Source organism: Culex pipiens, chromosome 3, assembly GCF_016801865.2.
Source record: "Culex pipiens pallens isolate TS chromosome 3, TS_CPP_V2, whole genome shotgun sequence".
NCBI lineage: Eukaryota > Metazoa > Arthropoda > Insecta > Diptera > Culicidae > Culex > Culex pipiens.
The window spans coordinates 41,343,839-41,365,007 of record NC_068939.1 but is presented as its reverse complement, the minus strand read 5'-3'; the positions used below and the strand labels follow the sequence as shown (position 1 = coordinate 41,365,007).

Here is a 21,169-nt window from a genome sequence, read left to right as displayed (position 1 = left end):
GGCAACATGTTCTTTTGATCATTAGTAAGGCACTCACTTGAAGAATAATCCCGAAAAATGTAATAAATTAGCAAGCGCCATCAAAAAAACAAACGCGCCAAGTCGTTTGACGTTTCAATTTTCACTTTGCATTCAAATCGAAGGCTGAAGAAAACCGAGCGAGAGACGAAGGCAAAAAAGAACAAAGGCTGGCCGTCAACACCACCAGCAGCACAGCCAGCGATGCCAGGAAACTTTCCCTATAAATGCCACTTTTCGTGAGTGTTCGTTTGAACTGTCAGCGCAAATGGCAACACTCGACAGAGTGTTGGAAGAAAAAAGAACTAAGCCGATATTAGAAAAATGGGCGTGGCCCAATGCATTCGCCTCGATTAGAATACCCTTGGAATTTTGTTTTTGTTAAATGCTTGGTAAAGAAATAGAATAACTTTTAGTGAAAGTGAAAATAAACAGAAATGTTCACAAAAACTTGCTTTACTCGTTGGTGTACTTGGTTTTAGTAAAATTCAAGGGAGACTCTAGATTATCCAGCATCATTCAAACACGACCGCTTATTAGGATTAAAATGGGTAGATTTCCCCTATTACTCAATAAAAAAGGTAATATCCAACTAACCAAAATTTCAACCTTCCAAAAATAAACTTTGCTCCATCGAAACCTACTACTTTATCGACTTCATTTTGCTGGGCGATATAGGACGCCGTCTATTTTTAGACTGGGTGAGAGGCAACCACGTGCGCTTACCCCTAAACCACCCGTCCCGGCTGATTGCATTACACTCAAAATCAAGTTTCTAGAAAAACTTATGACACCAACTTTAAAAGGAGGTATCTTGAGGGCCAAAAGCCGTATCGAAATATTGACTTTACCAAGGGGAGCAAAGTATACAATCAGACTCAGATTGTCCATCCCGGTGGAATAATTGCACAAATTGGTGATTAACATGTTCGGGTTATTCGATTTTGGGAACGCACAATGCCGGTTGCCGACTGCCAGCTGCTGCTGCAGTGCAGTGCAGCTTTTGTCCGGCGTGGAGAGAGCTTGAAATTGATTCGTTAATTGAAACAGTTGTTTTCGATTCGGTGCCCCGTGTTTTTCATCCTTTGGCCGGTCGAAATTGAAGGGGATTTTATTATTTTTCAATTTCGTGGCACGCACAAGCGAGAGTTTGCTTTGAGGCCTTTTTTGTTTAAAAACGATGAATGGAACTCTTCATCAGCGGTGAATCGATTTAATTTAGCGTGTAAACCTCAAAACGTCAATTTCGGCTATTAAATTGGGTTGCAGTGTTGCCAGTTTGGGTGTTTGTTCGATCGATGAATGAAATTTGCTAGAACCAACAAACCTGGAGGACAGTGGCGCGCCCCGGTCAGGTTCCCGCACAGCATTGGCAGGCCCTCGTCATCGATGATCCAGTTGTCGGTATCGTTGGCCCACCTGCACAAAAAAAAGAGAAAGAGGAGATTGATTTTTACGGTTCGGGGTGGTCCACACACATTCATCCGGAAGTATACACCTACATCTGCCATTCCTCGTGGGTGACGTTCCAGCCTTCCGGCACGTTTTTGACACATTTGTTGCGCAGTTCGCCCATGTAGACCTGCGGTGACGGGGGTTTCGCGCGATGGAAGTAAACAAATAGATGGATTTAGATAGCTGGAGTTGATTAAAATTGGGACCTATTATTTTTTGTGGGGGTAAAACCGCGTTACCTGCAACGCAAACAGGGCAAACACCATCAGGCAGAATATCGTCAGCGTCATGACCTCCGCCAGCTGTTTGAAGGAGTGCAGTAACGCGTTGATGATAGTTTTCAAGCCTGCGGAAATTGAAAGTTGCGATCAGAAACGGGCGATATGTTTGTTGCGTTTCAGACGCAAAGTGCTGCGTTTTGAACGCAAATTGTTGCGTTTCGTCTACCCACCCGGCATGATCGACACCGTCTTGAGGGCCCGCAGCACGCGAAAGGTCCGCAGGCCGGCCAGATTGCCGACGTCGAGGGCGATCGTCGCGTACCCGCTGGTGATGACCACAAAGTCGAGCCAGTTCCACGGGTTGCGCAAGTACGTGTACTTGTTCAGTATAAAACCCTTAGCTATCATTTTGATTATCATCTCGGATGTGTAAATTGCTAAAAATATATATCTGAAACGGCAGGACAGGACGGATTAAATAAAGTTAAATTGTGGTGTCACATTCGGTTGGAACAAAAAGCAGTATGGAATCGGATTTTCGGTGTACCACAAGGGTGGCAATTTAAGAGAAAAGTTGTGCCAATAAACTATCCAATTTCATTGACCCCCTCACGTTTTCTGTAAGTCTGCCTTTTGGGTTGGAATGCTAATGAGAAAGAATGAACTTTTCATGTTGAGGCAAAGTGCCGTATAATTGAATAAAAAGCAAATGACACAATGATTGTTGGAGGAATCGAAATACATGCTAATTGCATTTTTATTGGCATTTGTGCTCTTGTTCTTATGATGGCAATCCGCTCAGACAGTTCTAAATGTAATCTGGAAATTAATTTAAAAGTTTTTGTTTGATTGGGCCACCAGCTAGAAAAGTTATTACTGAGCAACTCTCTACGAAATCGGTCTTTTTTCTTCATTTTTAATTTTTGTATTTTTTTATCCGACTGAAACTTTTTTGGTGCCTTCGGTATGCCCAAAGAAGCCATTTTGCATCATTAGTTTGTCTATTTAATTTTCCATACAAATTTGGCAGCTGTCCATACAAAAATGATGTATTAAAATTCAAAAATCTGTATCTTTTGAAGGAATTTTTTGATCGATTTGGAGTCTTCGGCAAAGTTGTAGGTATGGATACGGACTACACTGGAAAAAAATAATACACGGTAAAAAAAATGGTGATTTTTTTATTGACCTTTTTATCACTAAAACTTGATTTGCAAAAAAACACCATTTTTATTTTTTTTATTTTTTTATATGTTTTAGTGGACATAAAATGCCAACTTTTCAGAAATTTCCAGGTTGTGCAAAAAATCATTGACCGAGTTATGAAATTTTCAATCAATGCTGATTTTTTCAAAAAATCGAAATTTTGGTCGCAAAAATTTTTCAACTTGATTTTTCGATGTAAAATCGAATTTGCAATCAAAAAGTACTTCAGTGAATTCAAAATAGTCGCAGTTTTTAATTTTTTTTTAAATTAGTGCACATGTTTGCCCACTTTTGAACAAAATATTTTTGAAAAGCTGAGAAAATTCTCTATACTTTGCTTCTTGAGACTTTGTTGATACGACCTTCAGTTGCTGAGATATTGCAATGCAAAGGTTTAAAAACAGAAAAATTGATGTTTTCTAAGTCTCACCCAAACAGCCCACCATTTTTCAATGTCGATATCTCAGCAACTAATGGTCCGATTTTCAATGTTAAAATATGTAACATTTGTGAAATTTTCCGATCTTTTCGAAAACAATATTTTCAAAATTTTCAAATCAAGACTAACATTTCAAAAAGGCCAAACATTCAATATTACGCCCTTTTAAAATGTTAGTCTTGATTTGAAAATTTTGAAAATATTGTTTCACAATTTCACAAATGTTTCATATTTTAACATTGAAAATCGGACCATTAGTTGCTGAGATATCGACATTGAAAAATGGTGGGCTGTTTGGGTGAGACTTAGAAAACATCAATTTTCTTGTTTTTAAACCTTTGCATTGCAATATCTCAGCAACTAATGGTCGTATCAACAAAGTCCGAAGAAGCAAAATATACACAGAAAAAAATATTCCTGTAAATTTACATTATTTATCATGTACCAAAAGGTATCATGATAAATGATGTATATTTACATTAGGTTCATTGGAAATTTACATTAGATTCATTGGAAATTTACATTAGTTTTGAAAATTTACATTAGTTTTGGAATTTACATTAGTTCAAATCAACTAATTCTGATTGGCCAATGGGAATGAGAAGCTCGACTTGGATTGCAGTAGGAAAAGGGTGTGGCCTATGTTCTATTTTAAAATGATTGAAGCGGGCAGCAAAAGGAAATTCTGATTTTAAAAAGTTGTTTCACAGGTAAGGGACGCTTTCTCGTCGACGGCCAAGTGGAATAACGCTGGACTGGAATCGAACAGATGACGGGTAGGATGTTCGGTGTTACTGCTGCTACCCGCTGCCGACTGAGCCATCTTCGCATTTTATAAACGAGCGGCTAAAGCATCAACTTGCTCAGGTCGAGGCTCAGGCAGTGGGCCAGCGAAATATGAGAGCGATAGAAAGAGAACCAAATATAACTATTTTTAGTTCGGGTAGTTTTGAAGTCAACGTTTGGCAGAAATACATAGGGACGTGGCGTTACGTCGTGCTGCCATCTGGATTTTTTGAGTGCAAGAGTGGAAAAGTGCTGAGTCATCGTCTAAAAATAGACGGCGTCCTATCTCGCCCACCAAATGAAGTCGATAAAGTAGTCGGTTTCGATGAGAAAAAGTGGAAAACGTGGTCTAAAAATAGCGACGCCATCCCCCTATTGGATATATGATTTACATTGAATTGAGAGATTCGACAGAAACGTGCACGCATCCTGGTGGCGAGTAGAAACACTACGCAACGATGTTCGGAATGACAGCGTGCTTGGAAATATATTTTTTTGTGCAGTTTTTGATTTTTATTTCCTTCAAATATTTTTTAACGTCGATGAAAGTTATTGTAAAGTGTGGCAATCGCATAAACGAATCGAATGATGTATAAATCATAGGGGCTGAGTTAGTTTTTCATGTTTTTTCCTCAAATTTACCAAAAAGATCTTTTGAAAAATTGATTTAAATAAGCTTTATTTGATTGATAATGCTCCTTATGTGTGTATTATTGCTAGAACAAGCTATTAGAGTCATATTACAGCATAATTACAATAATTTTCTCAAAAAATTGCCAGTTTTTCGAATTTTTCCAAAAAAATTCAAAAATTCGCCAAAATGCATTTTTAAGGTCAATATTTTGGTCAAACGGGAAGAAAAGTAAAGTTTAAACACTTTTTTATTATAATTCATCATTACTTCTAACTTTTGCAACATTTAACTCAAGTTATCCAAAATATCGATCATCTTTCTAGAAAAATCGTTTAAATAAAATACCAGTCACAATTAATCACTACAAATCACCACGCATTATGATCGTTAGCGAAATTGCCACATTTTGCAATACCCCACTTTTCTGAAAATGCTTGATTTTTCATTATAAACGCGATTTTTCCCTAAAAACTGCTCAAACTGTATGGGGGCTGTCATTCCGAACACCGCTGGAACAACAGCGAACCTAGCGGAAAATACGTCGTCGAATTCTTCAATAGGAATTTACAGGAAGACGAACACGGGTAGAAATTCATCAGATTTGAGTTTCCATGCTCAACGTTTCCATTAGATTTATGATTTACATTAGATTTAGATTTACATTGGAGCAATTTCCATGACTTTTTACTCTTTACATTATATTTCAACATTACATCGAGTGAGTTTACATAAGAAACAGTAATTACGTGCTGTGTAAATATACATATTTTTTCTGTGTAGAGAATTTGCTCAGCTCTCCAAAAATATTTTTTTCTAAAGTGGGCAAACATGTGCACTAATTTAAAAAACAATGAAAAACTGCGACTATTTTGAAAAAAGCTACATAAAAATTGCTATAACTTGAAAATGGTGCACTTTATCAAAATTTCACTAAAGTACTTTTTGATTGCAAATTCAATTTTACATCGAAAAATGAAGTTGAAAAATTTTTGCGACCAAAATTTCGATTTTTTGAAGAAAATCAGTATTGATTGAAAAATTCATAACTCGGTCAGTGATTTTTTGCACAACCTGGAAATTTCTGAAAAGTTGGCATTTTATGTCCTCTAAAACATATCAAAAAATAAAAAAAATAAAAATGGTGTTTTTTTGCAAATCAAGTTTTAGTGATAAAAAGGTCAATAAAAAAATCACCATTTTTTTTACCGTGTATTATTTTTTTCCACTGTAGTCCGTATCCATACCTACAACTTTGCCCAAGACACCAAATCGATCAAAAAATTCCTTCAAAAGATACAGATTTTTGAATTTTAATACATCATTTTTGTATGGACAGCTGCCAAATTTGTATGGAAAATTATATGGACAAACTAATGATGCAAAATGGCTTCTTTGGGCATACCGAAGGCACCAAAAAAGTTTCAGTCGGATTAAAAAATACAAAAAAAAATCGAATGACCGAAATCCCAGAGAACTGCTCACTCTAATTGGCAGCACTGACTCAAAGAAATTATGTAAATTTAACATTATTTTATATCGCTGCAGCTTCTTTTGTTGCAGCGAGTGATGTTCTCTGTGATAGATTGCATCCTGATGGATTCCCACAAAAAAAGCAATAGTTACAAAGGCATGGAAGGGAAATTCATTCAACTCATCCGTTATTGCGTTTCTTTGTGCAGTTACACTCATTTGCAGTTTTATGTTGAAATTTGCCCCCACAAAAAAAGGGAATTGCATAAAAAGTTGTACTTATTCGAAGTTTTCCCCTCTGGCTCAATTGAGACAAAGAAGAAAATTTATTTGACCCATCATCGTTATTCCTCACTCCGAAGAAAAAAATCGTTCTTGTCGACAAGAAAGTGCATCTGAAATTGGTTCGTTATGGCTCCGCTGGTCATCTGGAGAGACGAATTATGGCAAGTCATCAATCAGCTTTTTCTTTGTTGAAGAAAAGGGCACATTTCATCGTCAATTTTTTTCTGGGAAATGCCCCCGGCACGGTATGCAACCCGCACTACCGAAACTTACTCCGCCTCCTCGATCGTCTCGGACATCGCCAGGAAGATGCAGTTAAACAGGATGGTGGCCATCACGAAATAGTCAAAGAACTGGTTCGTTGCCAGGTACACGCAGGCACGTCGGGTGGGGCTCCACGGGGTGAAGCAGAAGAGCGATTTCGTCCCGGTGAACCGGTGGATGTAGTTCTTGCGGAAGCGCTTCGACACCACGCAGAAGGTCTGAAAAGGAAAAAAAGAGAATTATTAGGTTAGCACATTTTATCAAGACACTGGGATTCAACAGATTAAGTGACAGGCTGTATGGAACTACGGCACGATTTGTTAGGCATTTCCTCGAACACTCCGCGCCCTCAGCTGCCCCATTGCCCCATTTTTTCGGTATTCCGATGACCGTCCTGGCAATCTTCATTTGAAAGGAACTCCTCCCAAGTTGGTGCACAAACTGTGTCTTTCAATGTGTGCGTATGTGTGTGTGTGAGCAATAAAATTTCCAACGTAAGGTCAGTCGATTAAGAAAATCTGATCGACACTAAATCCTCTATAGGCTACCTTTTAGTTTATACAGTATCGCATGGCATGTTGCTGCAGACATCATCTCTGTTTGGGACGTAAGATTCAAGGTCCTACAACGTAAAGCCGAGTGCATGCGATGGTAAGGTCAAGCTTTGATTTCCTTTCCAAAGGCCACCAGTCCGTTACCCCGAAATAGGTCCCTCGCTGTTGGTTTGTCAAGCTCTGCCTGCCGATCGTAACGATAAGGGCCGCCTCGCGGGTGAACGCCTCGGCCGGCATAATGTTATGAAACATTTGCAGGCAAACGACGCCCCGCTGCGCGCCCCAGATTTCGAGAATCCGATCGAGCTTCCTGTCAGTTCTTCGATCGGATCTCTCCCGGAGCAGCTTCATGGCGTCGTGCAGGTGGGCGTACGGCCGTCCACTTTTGCCCTTCCCCACATAGAAAATGGAGGAAATAAATTTCCTCCACCGCTCGTGCTCCCCCAGGTCCTGCTGCGCAGCCATGTTACCCGAGATCCGCGAGTCAATCAGCAGGTAGATAAAACTTTTTTTGACGTGCCCCTCGCGCCAGGTTTTTACGGACACGAAGTCCGCCGACATCGTCGCTTCGAGGGGCCCGTACCGCGGAATTTGTGCGAAAATTTCCGCGCACACAATGGTCGCCATCAAGGCGACCGAGTACTGGGCCCCTTCGAGGGACTCCAGGAACGGCGGCGCGTTCGTCAAATACGTCCGCAACCACGTGCCGTCTTCCGTGCTTGCCGACGGAAGCGGGATGGCATATTAGGCCCGGATTTCCGGTGGCACGTGCTCGTCCAGCCGGAACGGTGGCAGGTTTGCAGCCACGAACGCTTTCCGTCACGCATCTTTTAACCGAGTTACCATAGCATGGCCTTGGCGTGATATTTTAGGTACTTGGATCATAAGTCCCTAGCAGGGATGATGTCTGAAACGCAACAGATTTTTGTTGCGCGGAAGAAGTTTGTGCACTTATTGTCGCCACGGCACTAAACCGAATTGAGCGAGGAGGGGATGAAGGAGGATGGTTTTCAGTGTGAAAAATATTAATCCACTTGAATAATCATCATTCTCAATTAATTAGTTAGGTTTTGGTTGATTAAAACATTTCCTTATTTTGAATCAGATAATGAACAGGTTAGATCGGTCATCACAAAAATATTTTGGTTTATATCAATTAAGCTACTTATTTCTTACCTGAAATGGTATAATTTTTTTTTTATTTATGTCGATTTTAAGATGAAATAAAACGATTTCAAATTTCAAACCAATTTACTCGCTGTAGGAAATCGATGCTCGGTTGTTTTTGGAGGGGAGAGAATGAGCAGCAGTACTGACCAACGCAGCGAGTGAAGAAAAAAACGGTTTTGTTTCTCCCCCACCCAAATTCGCTGGTGACGGCTTCGATTCCAACTTGGGCACTTGGTAAAAAAAATAGTCTATGGTAAAAATTTAATATTGCAAATTCTGCACCCGGCCCTAAATTCGATGCACAGCCAGAAAATATGCACACATCAGAATGCACACTAGGCCGTCCCAAAAAAATTAAAAGTTGTCAAATCTTCGGTGCTCACCCCTAGAATGATAGATTAGGATGTCAGGAACAATGTTTTCATACAACAAAAAAAATCACAAAAATCGTTTACAACTCGCGCGCGGAGCTTGAATGAAAAAAGTGCATTTTTCGAGTATTTTTCAGAAATGCGCGAAACAGTCATACTAAAGTCATTAAAATTTGGTCGCCTTGGGCTTCAAGTGATAGTTTAACGTCCCCTGAACAAATTCCTGTACAGACATAGTCCATAAAAGCTTGTGTTTGGGCATGGCAGGGCGTTTTAGGGAGAAAAATTTGTAATTTTTAGCCAAAAAAAATTCAAAAATCACTCCCCAAAAGGAGCCAAAAAAATTTGCAGCCAAAACTAATGCATTCAGCTTATAGGAAATTTTACGGAGATCATTTTGCCTTTTTGTAACATTCAATTTATGTCCACGCAAAGCCGAGATATTTGCATTTTAGTGAACAAAAAGTGACGAATTTTCAAAATTCTTGGTGTATCCAGATTTTTAAGCGAAGATGGCGTTCGAATGGTGAACGCCCGTAATGTCAAAATCGCGCAGTAGCACCAACATTAGAAAAAAAACGTGGCTGTCATGCCATGGCACACTTTTTTCGTAATGTTGGTACCACTGCGTGATTTTGACATTTCGGGCGTTCACCATTCGAACGCTTAAAAATCTGGATAAGCGTTTTTAGCATAAAACATTGGCTACTATGATTACAACCGAGAAGGCATATCTTTTGGATATATTTATTTTGTTCGCTCAAAAACGATATTTGTTAATAAAATTTGATGAAAAAACATGAGATTTTCTTACAATGTGACGTAAACGACATATTTATAAGTACTGCTATGTGCTCTTCTCGTTATGAACAAATAAAGCTCTAATGGGTAACTTTTTTTGAAAAAATAGATTTTTATAAATGAATTCGTTTCATTCGAATGTACATACATAGAAAAAATCACGTTCACAGCTTGGAGATATGAACTTCAATAAAATTAATTTCGATTTATGATTATTTGTCGTTTACTTCACATTGTGAGAAAGTCTCATGTTTTTTCATGAAATTTTATTAACAAATATTGTTTTTGAGCGAACAAAATAAATATATCCAAAATATATGCTTTCTCGTTTGTAATCATAGTAGCCAATGTTTTATGCTAAAAACGCTTATATACCAAGAATTTTGAAAATTCGTCACTTTTTGTTCACTAAAATGCAAATATCTCGGCTTTTCGTGGACATAAATTGAATGTTACAAAAAGGCAAAATGATCTCCGTAAAATTTCCTATAAGCTGAATGCATTAGTTTTGGCTGCAAAATTTTTTGGCTCGTTTTGGGGAGAGATTTTTGAATTTTTTTGGCTAAAAATTACAAATTTTTCTCCCTAAAACGACCTGCCATGCCCAAACACAAGCTTTTATGGACTATGTCTGTACAGGAATTTGTTCAGGGGACGTTAAACTATCACTTGAAGCCCAAGGCAACCAAATTTGAATGACTTTAGTATGATTGTTACGCGCATTTCTGAAAAATACTCAAAAAATGCACTTTTTTCATTCAAACTCCGCGCGCGAGTTGTAAACCATTTTTGGGATTTTTTTGTTGTATGAAAATATTGTTCCTGATATCCTAATCTATCATTCTAGGGGTGAGCACCGAAGATTTGACAACTTTTCATTTTTTTGGAACGGCCTAATGCACACCCCCTCGCCAACCCGCTTGCCTACTGTGGTGAGTGTCCAGGATAAAAGCTTATCATCGATTTGAAGCAGAGCTTTGAGGTGTGTGTCTTAGACAGTTTTTTTTCTGCTGTAGTTTGAAGTGTGCAAAAATATCGCTGCAATCTGCAGTAAAATGAAATACGAAAGCGCCTAAATGTAGGCTTCGTTTTTTTATCCAACAACGTGCTTCCTAAAAAGTCCGCATCGCAGACCGCTGTCGTCATGCGGCTGGCGCGGCAACGCATTTGCAAAGAATTTGAACTGATAAAGGTATGACGAATTTGAATGATCACAAAACAATATTTTTTAAATAACATATTTTATTTTCAGTTAACTTTAGTGAAGCTTTTGCTATTTATCAAAATTTTTGTTTCAAATTTAACTTCGGGGGCGCTTTTTTTACAATCTTGACCCAGAGATATTTTAACAAGCAAGGTATTTTTCAAACTCTTTTGCAAAACTTCTCATGTTGGTAAACACTCGAAGTCATATTGGGAGCGTTCTTTTATTACGTAACGAAAAATTTAGGATTTTGACCCCCCCCCCCCTCCCCCCCTTCGTAACAAATCGTAACAGATGGGTGAAACCCCCTCCCCTCCCCTGTAACGCGTATCACAAGGCCTTTTTTTCAATTTTTTAAGAGTGCATATCGCGGCCCTTCTTGACAGAAGAGGTTCTACTTGACACTTGAAAAAATGTTGTCTTGTCAATTGGGTCCTAAAATTAAGCCTAAATTTGTGATATTATTGTTCACAACGATAAAGCTTATTTTTCTGAGTACAATGACTCTTTGTACGACTGCAAAGCAAGCTGCAAATGCTTTAAAAGCATTTTTAAATCAATTTTGAAAAATTAACTACGTGGCTCTTCTTGACAGAAAAAGTCCTACTTGACAGCTTGTTGTCTAGTCAAGTTATTTTTTTTTTTTGCTTTAAAATGAAAAAAAGTTATCAGAAATGGTTTTTAATCGTGTTTTTTTTACCGTTATACATAAAAATTTACCTTGCACACAAAGAAAAAATACTGTAAATTTAAAAAGATCGTTCGTTGGATTAAAAGTTCGCGTTGGTGAATATTCGTAGAAAGTTCAAACTTTTTAATTTAAAAGTTGGAAAGTTTTTGATACTACCATGCATTTCTGGAACAAAATCGTTTTTTTTCTCATAAAATTATTTTTATTAGGTCCTTTTCGGTACTGGGACCTGGTTAGGACCGAGTCGGCTTTTGTAATTACATTTGACTTAATAATTACAGAGGATCTTGTGTGTAAATGTTAGTGGGAGGGGAGCCGATTACCCGCGGCCTACTCGGGGTTAGTAGGGAAGGGATTGATGTTAAAGACAAGGCGTGGGAAGGGAAGGGGGATTGTGTAGGGGTCTTGGTTGGCTCTGCTGGCCTTTGCGTTTTGTCCTCAGCCGCAACTCGGTGTCCAGCTGCTGGGGCGTTCTTGCTTTGCTTCCGGTGCAACCAGAAACGACGGCTTTGTGTGAAGGCGAGTTATACTAACTGAAGGAAAACTAACTGAAGGAAAACTAACTGAAAGAAAAACTAAATAGATATATTGGAATCTAAGAGGAACTGATAGATCGGATAGAGAACATCAAGGTCTAGTTGAGATAACGCGTCTCGCATCGGAATTTCTGGTGGTCTTCCTCGGGCCCTGAGGGTAACTTTCAACTTAATTCTGTGAGCCTGGTGATCTGGACACGCCCATACGAGATGGTCGATGTCCTGATAACCCTGCCCACAGTCGCATAAGTTCGTATCACTCATGTTGATACGGTACAGATGAGCCTTGGACGAGTAATGGTTCGACATAAGGCGGGACATCGTTCTGATGAATCCACGCGTCAAGTCCATTCCCTTGAACCAGGCTTTTCTTTGCACCTTAGGTCGTATGGAATACATCCAACGTCCCTTGGTGTCTCCGTCCCATTGTGTTTGCCAATCCAGAAGCGCACGCTGCCTCGGAAAACCGTAGCATTCTTGTAGGCTAATTGGCCTTTCAAAAATGTCTCCACTCTCAGCACCCTTCTTGGCGAGCAAGTCCGCTTTCTCATTACCCGGAATCGAGCAATGAGCGCGGACCCATACCACCGTGATGCTGAAGGACTGAGCCGCCAGGTTGTTTAAAGTCTTGCGTATTTCCGTGAGGAAAAACGCAGACTCCCTGGTCGGCTTCAGAGACCGGATAGCCTCAACAGAGCTAAAGCTATCGGTGAAGATGAAGTAGTGGTCAGGTGGCATGGTCTCGATGATTCGCAGTGCGCAGTAAACCGCGGCTAACTCTGCGACGTAAACCGAACTCGGGTCCTTCAGCTTAAAGAACAGCTGATAAGATTCATGATGAACACCGAAGCCCGTACAGCCGTCGAGCTTGGAGCCATCGGTGAAGAATCTGTTGTTTGGAGGAACATGGCTGTACTTTGATACGAAGATCGACGGTACAACTCCCCGCAGAAGATGGTTTGGGATACCGCGAGTATCGGCTTTCATGGACGTGTCGAAGCCAATCAGGGTGCTGCTAGTTAACGGAGGCGTGCGCTGTACCGTTGTGCTCGGGCTCCACTCCCACGATGACATAAAGTCATAATATAGAAGCATGCGCCGAGACTCAACGTGAAGGTTCAGCAACGTTTCAAAATTGTCAATTACCAGTTTATTCCTGTAATCACACCGGATCAGGAACCGGTAAGACAGTTCGTAGTAACGAGTTCGCAGAGGCAACACTCCCGCCAAGACCTCGAGGGTCATGTTGTGAGTTGAGTGCATGCATCCCAAGACAATGCGAAGACTTCGGTACTGTATCCGCTGGAGAACCAACAAGCGTGATTTTGCAGCTGTTTGGAAGCAGAAACTGCCATATTCCAGCACCGAGAGTATCGTTGTCTTGTACAGTCGAAGCATGTCAGAAGGATGAGCACCCCACCGGTTGCCAGAGACACTGCGCAGAAAATTAGTTCTTTGCAGGCACTTTTGTTTCAGGTAGTTAATGTGCTTCCCCCATGTTCCCTTCTGATCAAAGATGGTACCCATGTACATGAAGTGGTCCGACTGCTCGATAGTCTTTCCCGAGAGAGAAAGATTGAGCTGCGGCGGTTCATGCTTCCCCGTAAAAACGACCAGTTCCGTCTTCTCCGGAGAGAATTCAATACCCTTTCCAACTGCCCAATGGGCCAAGTTGTTCAGAGTATCTTGCAAGGGTTCTAGCAGATCGACTTCTTTCTTGGCAGCGATTGAAACCACTGCGTCATCTGCGTACTGTATAAGGGTGCAGTCTCCGGTCAAGCAATCATCGATGTCGCTGACGTAGAAGTTATACATGGATGGACTAAGGCGTGAGCCTTGTGCCAAACCCATGTAACTTATCCGGGTGATTGCCAGATCACCTTGCACAAAGTGCATGTGTTTTTCTGACAACAGGTTGATGAGGAAGTTGCACATCGTCGGATTGAGACCGCTCCGCCGCAGCTTTACTCCCAACACATCGATGGAGACTGAATCGAATGCACCCTTGATGTCTAGGAAGACAGAAGCCATTTGCTGTTTTTTACCACGGGCTATGTCGATTCCTGTGGCCAGCAAAGCTAGACAGTCGTCAAACAAAATCGTTGTATCGGTAAAAGTATTTTACTTTTATTGTAAGAAGAAACTTTTTATGGCAACAAAAAATAACATTTAACATTACAGTGATGATTTTCGAAAAATGTGATGGATTTTATTTCTATTTATTTTAATTTTTATTTTTTTTATTTTTTTTTTTTAAATACTAAAACTGCTGCTTATGCTGCTTAACATCACGGCCTTCATTTTGGAGTCCGACAGCGATGTAGAGAACAGGGTGGTCTCGTTGCTGGCCATCATCAGGACAGGCTTGGAGGAGTTGGCCATTGGGTGTTGATTCGGGAAAGGAAGTCGACGTTTTCCGACTGGGAAGTGAAGCGCCTGAACCGATAGTTCCAGATCACTTGGTTATCCTTTGAGAATGAAACAGATGTTGCCAGTTCATCCGGCCGAAGCTGCGCCGTCGCGAGTTGAGAGTTTGCGGACGGGATTTGCTGAAAGAGTTTGAAAGTAAATTAAATTGGCTAGACACTGAACACATTCTCAATACTCACCGGTGACTTCTTCGGTATTCCAGGTAGATGTTCTTGATCAGATTTGTCGGATGTCGCTCCAACCTCTGGAAGTAATCCGAGTACGACAGCTTCAGGACCTGCGGCTTTCGTACAGACGGTTCTTCCAGAACTGGTGCAAACTGTTCTTCCGGATGTTGATGTAATACTCGTCAAACATGTCCCGCACCGAGAAATGGACTTCGGACCCTCAGGACATCCCACAGTGTTCCGTCATCACTTCCGGCACATAATGCTGCTGGTGGTCGTAAACCGCCGGTACCGAGTGCAACATCCGCGCTGACCTCCTCCGATCACTTCTCGTCGTTTCCCTCTTCCGTCGGATCCTTCTCCTCACCGATAAAATTTACTTTATCGTGCTTTTGCAGAAAGCGGATGTAAATCTGCTCCAACTTCAATCTCGTCTAACCACTCCGGGCCACCACCACCGAATACAACCTGTGCAAATTCACATCCACATACACGGCGTCCTACAAAAACAAACAACATCAAAACAAACGCCATAAAACATCCAAGCTTCCTTCTTACCCATTTCGGTCGTGAAACAGCTGCAGATCCGGCAGGAAGCTGGCCTATCCTTTTGAAAACCAACTTTCCCCTAATCCCCCAACCTTGTTCCACACCATCCTTCTTTGAAGGTATCCGCGTTCAAGTCCTGGCTGCGTCGTGGACCACCACTCACTGACCACCGGAATCACCTAAACGTTTGTTTACATTTTGGACTTAGACTTTTGACCGCAGTTGTCTTCTTCTTGTTTGGCGTTTTTGCTTCTAGCGAACAATCTGTCACAAACCTTACATAATGCAAAAAAAAAATCACAGTACAATTTTTTTTCGATGGATCAACTACGGTCCCCTTGGAACGAACTGTCAAGTATGTGTATGACCTTTTCTGTCAAGAAGGGCCGCGAAATTAATTCTTCAAAATTGATTTAAAAATCCATTTGTAATACTTTGCGGTCGTACAAAGCGTCATTGTACTAAGAAAAAATAGCTTGAACGATAAAATCACAAATTTAAGCTTCATTTTAGGACCCAATTTTGTGCAAAGTTTGCAATATTTTATTTAAATTAGGATGCTCAAAAATCGATTTCTTCAGACAATATTACAGTAAATGATCTGTCTAGGTTTCATTTTTTTTATTGTGTGGTGATTTCATTGTATTTTTATTTTATTTTTATAAACATAAAACATCGCACATTTTGTATTATTAGTGTGAAAAACATAGGGAGCGTGTTTTTATTACGTAACGCAAAAAATCAGATTTTTAGACCCCCTCCCTCCCCTCTTAACAAAATTTCCATACAAATTTTAAAACGCCTCCGACCCCCCCTCTCACCTATTGCGTTACGTAATAAAAGAACGCTCCCATTACACATTTTGTCAAATATTTTTATTTTTTTCCGGATAACGTAATTTTTGAACGGCCTTTTGCGACTTTTAGTGCTACCCGATGCGAATGTCAAAATGCGCCATTTTAAACGTCATACTGCGCCGGCGTCGCTGCCAACCTTACGAGCTTGGGCCTCACAAACTTCCTCTTTCATTCGTCGTGTGTCGAGCAGTGAAGACGTAGTTGTCTCCTCACTGCCTATCCCAAGATGAGAGCTAAGGTAAAGTGTTTGTGAATTTTTCTGGTGGTTTAAACTGTGCTAAAGTGCTTTGAAAAGTGGTGATTTTAGTGGGAATCAACCGTAATTAAGTGGGGCTTGTGTAGTTTTATCGATTTGCGTTGAAAATTAGGGATTTTCCTTTCAACTTGCAATGGCGTCCTCCACGTGCAAAGTTTTCAGCATTTTTATGATATTTCTATTGATTTTAGAGTTAAATTAATGCTAATCTTCATCAATAATCGAAGCAATCGGCGAATTCTACTCGATTTTCAACGTGTTCCGCTGAAAATCGCACTTTTTAAGGCAATTTCTCCTACAGTCAAAACCTAACCTAGAAAATCGATATTTGCTTGTTCCGGCTGCCGGTCCCCGAACTAACGTTGACCTTTTCTCTTTCTTCCACAGTGGCGTAAGAAGCGTATGCGAAGGCTGAAGCGTAAGCGCAGGAAGATGCGTGCGAGGTCCAAGTAGATCACTGGGTAAGTTTCCGGCGTCCTTTTCCGGATCCAAACCGGTTCCCGAAACTAATTGCTCTTTTTTTTTCTCTTTCGATTTCCGCAGGACCCCAGTGCGTGTGTCCTCATCTAAGTATTAAGGACCAACACACGAAAAAAGCACATTTTACCGCCGCCACTCGAGAGGGAGCCGAACGGCCTGGCCGCGTGGCCACTTTGATGGGGAGCCACGTCCGAGCCCACCCGGGACTGGAGTCCTCTTCCGGAGGGAGCGGATCAGCAAAGCATCGACGGCAGCCGCAAAGTTCAGTTGGGGGGAGAGAGAGTTAAATCTAGAAGTGGTGCATTTAGTAGTTTGTAAAAGTGATTCCCTAAAAAATAATCTAATAAAAAACCGCCAAACGCACGCCTTTTCCCCGGGGCGCAGGTTCGCCCACGTTGATGAGGGCGGCGGCAAGTGTCCCGGAGGTTCCGGCGAGGGCGTTGGTAGAATGTGCAAAAAATTAAAGCTAAAACGTGCGTTTTTATTTGTGCGAGAAAGAGAAAAGTGCCCGGTGGTGGAAAATTTTCTTGCTTTTGGTTGGTTCTGGTGGCTTTGCTACGTGGCGTCCGCTTGCTTTGATCGGGTGTTTTTCGAAAAACGTGCTTTCGAGTTTTGAAAAGAAATCATGGCTTGCTTGGTTTAGTGCAGATTCTGAGTGGGTTCGTAAATAGCAAAGTTTCGACAGAATTTTGCTATCAGAATCTTCTCAGTGTTTTGTCCTTGAACTTCAACTGATAAAACGTGGTTTTCGCAAAACTCCTCTCTGTTGGTATCGTGCAAACCGTTGTCACTTTCGCTAATGAGAAGTTTGCTTTGAAAACATAAGCAACATTTCTTTTACAAAGCACGTTTGATTGGCAGGATTTTGACCTTTTTCTAGTTTCTTGCCTTTTTCGCCGTAGAAACAACTAGGTACCTAACCGCGTACATTAAAAAAAAACCGCTTGCTCGCTTCCACTAAATGCTACCTATTTGTTATAAGGTTACAAGTAATAATGCAACGTGTAGATGAGCCAACATTAGATTCAGATAGAAACACATGCTTATCCTTGCCTTTTTCGTAAATATTCTGTGGACACACACGGCAAAAAAAAACAACAAAAAAAGCTAAGCTAATCAGCGTTTTAAGCTTTTAAACAGTTTCATTTCAAAATATTTTTTCAAGCACAGATTTACTTTTAGAATCCTTAGGCAAATTCTTATTTCAAAACAATTTATCCCGCATTTTTTATGGGCACGCTTTGAACAAGCTGTATTCGAACTACCCAAGAAGTGCTGGTGGAAATACATGCTCTTTCCATAGAGAAAACCACGCATCACACTTTTGTCAGCCATCACTTTCGTTCATTTCAAAATATTTATTTAATTTTAAAAACGTTTTTAACTTTCTTGCAGTTCTGCGATTTTACAATTTGTACGTCATAGTGGAATGATCCCCACGTGTGCATATGCACCTCGCTGAGTGTAGCATAAATTTAGGCGTTTTTCAATGTGTTGCGTATTGCAGACATTTCGGCGTTATCAAAATTTTCTTAAGGTCAAACGAGAATCAATCCCATGCACAAAATAATCTCGAAAAAACAATGCAAACGTTGGAGAACTTGATCTGTACAAATAAGAACTGCAAACAAAATATTTGAACACTGAAAATCTCCCCCTTAACAATTGTAGGAAAAACATATTTTTAGAACCCCTCCCCGCCCCTCATAACAAAATGTTCGTACAAATTTAAAAAAAAAATATGACATCGACCCTTTCTCCCCATCTGCGTTGCGTAGTTAAAAGAACGCTCCCTTATTGCTTAAACATCAAAAGCTTCGAAGAATGTAAACTTTGAATGTCATCCAAAATATTACATGGGTTGACTAAACGTGTTTTTTTATGATTCCAAAGGTGGTGAAATATTTCATCATGATTTCGCCCGATGGATATGCAAACCACAAGTTCCATTTTATTCACCCATCAAGTTTTTTGGATTCTTATAGCATTTTTTGTCCTCGATGGTTTGAAAACTTCTGGCAGACCCCTGTCGAAAAAACACCCTACTGTTCCAAAAATATAATCGGGTTTAGTCGGATGCATCGACTGACGAAATAACCGACTAATCGGCCGATGTTGCAACATACGCTTATGGAAATTTAACCCAGACGTAAGCCGACGAATCGGTATTCGCAATCAGCCAACTCGACCATACGAAGTTGGCCGATTAGTAGGTTGATTAAAATCACTGTCCCCGGAGAAATCCGGGAACCTGCGTCTTAATGGAACCGGCGTATGAATTAGCTGCCAAAAAGTAATGGATTACATACCCACAACGTTTCGGCTGCTAGTTTAATCACCTAAAAATAAATTTACGAATTAGAAATCATTGTCTATTTTTTAGAACTTCCGGACAAAGTTCCAAATGTTCTGTGATTAAAATTTATTAGATATTTCATAATAAAAACTTACCCCAAAAGATTTAAGTAAATACACCGATGGTCAATTGAAGCGCCGGGCCTTCTGCTGGGACCGCTACCTAAAACTATGTTTTGGTTCATTACCTTGAAAACATTTAAAAACAAACAAACACTTGAAACAATAAACTTGCCTATTATTCTTAAAAATGATTATTGAAACACTTAGAAAATACTTACCAAACTTTGTACAAGCTACTTTTTGCTACAACATTGAAAATTGCAGAAATTCCGGTTCAAATTAACGCAGACAATAATTTACCTAAGTCCATTTTGTAAACAACACTAAAACGTATTTCATTGACCGATTCCTTGGCCAACTTAGTGTGTTTCCGTGCATGCCCGACTTAAACCAATCTAATTTGCCGATTAATAGATCGACTGAAACGTTGGCATCGACGCATGCCAACTTAGTAGGTTTACAGGTCGGTCGTTTTAGAAGACACCCGATTTCGTTGGCTGATTGCTCAGATTGAGAACTGTTAAACTTTCTACAGGGACTGGTGGGAAGCATTTTTTCTGCTAATTTAAATGACAGGAGTTCGGGCCCCTCCGCAGGCGCAATTCCGTTCAAAGTTTTAATTTTAGGGCTCTGATTTGCCTGATATGGGCTGCCGAACAACATCGGCAATATGGCATCTACATGTGGTGTTTTGCAGGCAGTAAAAGAAAATCTTTCATGGATGCGTCCAATAGGGACGTGGCGTTACATCGTGCTGCCATCTGTTTTTTTTTTAAGTGCAAGAGTGGAAAAGTGCTGAGTCATCGTCTAAAAATAGACGGCGTCCTATCTCGCCCAGCAAAATGAAGTCGATAAAGTAGTCGGTTTCGATGAGAAAAAGTGGAAAACGTGGTCTAAAAATAGCAACGCCATCCCCCTATTAGGTTTTACAGCGTGACGTCACGAGTGCACACGCACACACATTTTTACTGAGACACACGTGCAAAAAATGTAAACAGTGCAGCCAAGCTGTCAAATTTCTAACCTCAAAACCGAGTCGGCGTAAAACCTAATTGACAACACAAAAAAATGCATTGAGTTTATTAATAATTTCCGCCTTTTCCACCTTTTAAGGAAAGATTATGCATCAAATCATCGTGCCTCAAGTTTTGTATATAATTAACTAACATTTTGTTTACTAAATTCATGCTTTAATCATGAAAATTAGCATAAAATCAAAATAAGTTGCATTTTTGCCAACTTCAAATGTGTGCAACAATTTCCACTTAATCCGTGCGGGAAGCCGATAATGCGGCAATTCATCCGTTTTTTTCATAAAATTATTTATATTAGGTCCTTTTCGGTACTGATGGGACCTGGTTAGGACCGAGTCGGCTTTTGTAATTAAATTTGACTTAATAATTACATAGTAATTCATCCGTTCCAGACTGTCAAAACGTCACACGAAACTTCGGTTCGCCGCTTTTGTACCTGTATGGCGTTTCGAGGCGAGACCCTGGTTCCATTTGAGCGGTCGAAGCTGTTTTCTACAATAGGCAATCAAACGTCAAAATTACCCCCCACTAGAGGGCGCTCAAACTTGGGGTGATGTTTTCATTATAACCTACAGCGAGTAAATTGGTTTGAAATTTGAAATTGTTTTATTTCATCATAAAATCGACATTAATAGCAAATTATACCATTTTCAGGTAAGAAATAAATAGCTTAATTGATATAAACGAAAATATTTTTGTGATGATCGATTTTGTGTGGGGCACACGCATGAGAGCGTGCCAGTCTATGTAGAGAGTGCCTATTGCACTCTCGCAGTGACAACAGGGAACTGCTCGATGACAGCGTGCGGCTGTCAGTCGGGCAGTCGCATCTCAGCAAGCGGACAAGCAAGAAGCACGTCGCGGTCCGTGATC

At 40.4% G+C, this 21,169-nt stretch overlaps 1 protein-coding gene and 1 long non-coding RNA gene across 6 annotated transcripts in view; one reads left to right on the top strand and one right to left on the bottom strand.

The window, feature by feature from the left end:
• Positions 1-21,169, bottom strand: part of LOC120412388 (sodium channel protein 60E) — a 384,347-nt gene that overhangs the window by 35,869 nt on the left and 327,309 nt on the right. For all 5 annotated transcript variants that reach the window (XR_008212573.1, XM_052710780.1, XM_052710783.1 and 2 more), the window contains exons 4-8: positions 6,788-6,996; positions 1,925-2,145; positions 1,713-1,819; positions 1,521-1,600; positions 1,346-1,437 (exon numbers count right to left, since the gene is read on the bottom strand). Coding sequence is in view for 4 of the 5 variants with exons in the window: in XM_052710780.1 (XP_052566740.1) it covers positions 1,346-1,437; positions 1,521-1,600; positions 1,713-1,819; positions 1,925-2,145; positions 6,788-6,996 (709 nt within the window). In the remaining variant the exon portion in view is untranslated. The remainder of the gene's footprint in view (positions 1-1,345; positions 1,438-1,520; positions 1,601-1,712; positions 1,820-1,924; positions 2,146-6,787; positions 6,997-21,169) is intronic.
• Positions 16,261-17,309, top strand: LOC120412393 (uncharacterized). The gene is made up of 3 exons (XR_005604810.2): positions 16,261-16,346; positions 16,752-16,825; positions 16,908-17,309. It is a non-coding gene; the product is annotated as an uncharacterized LOC120412393 (long non-coding RNA).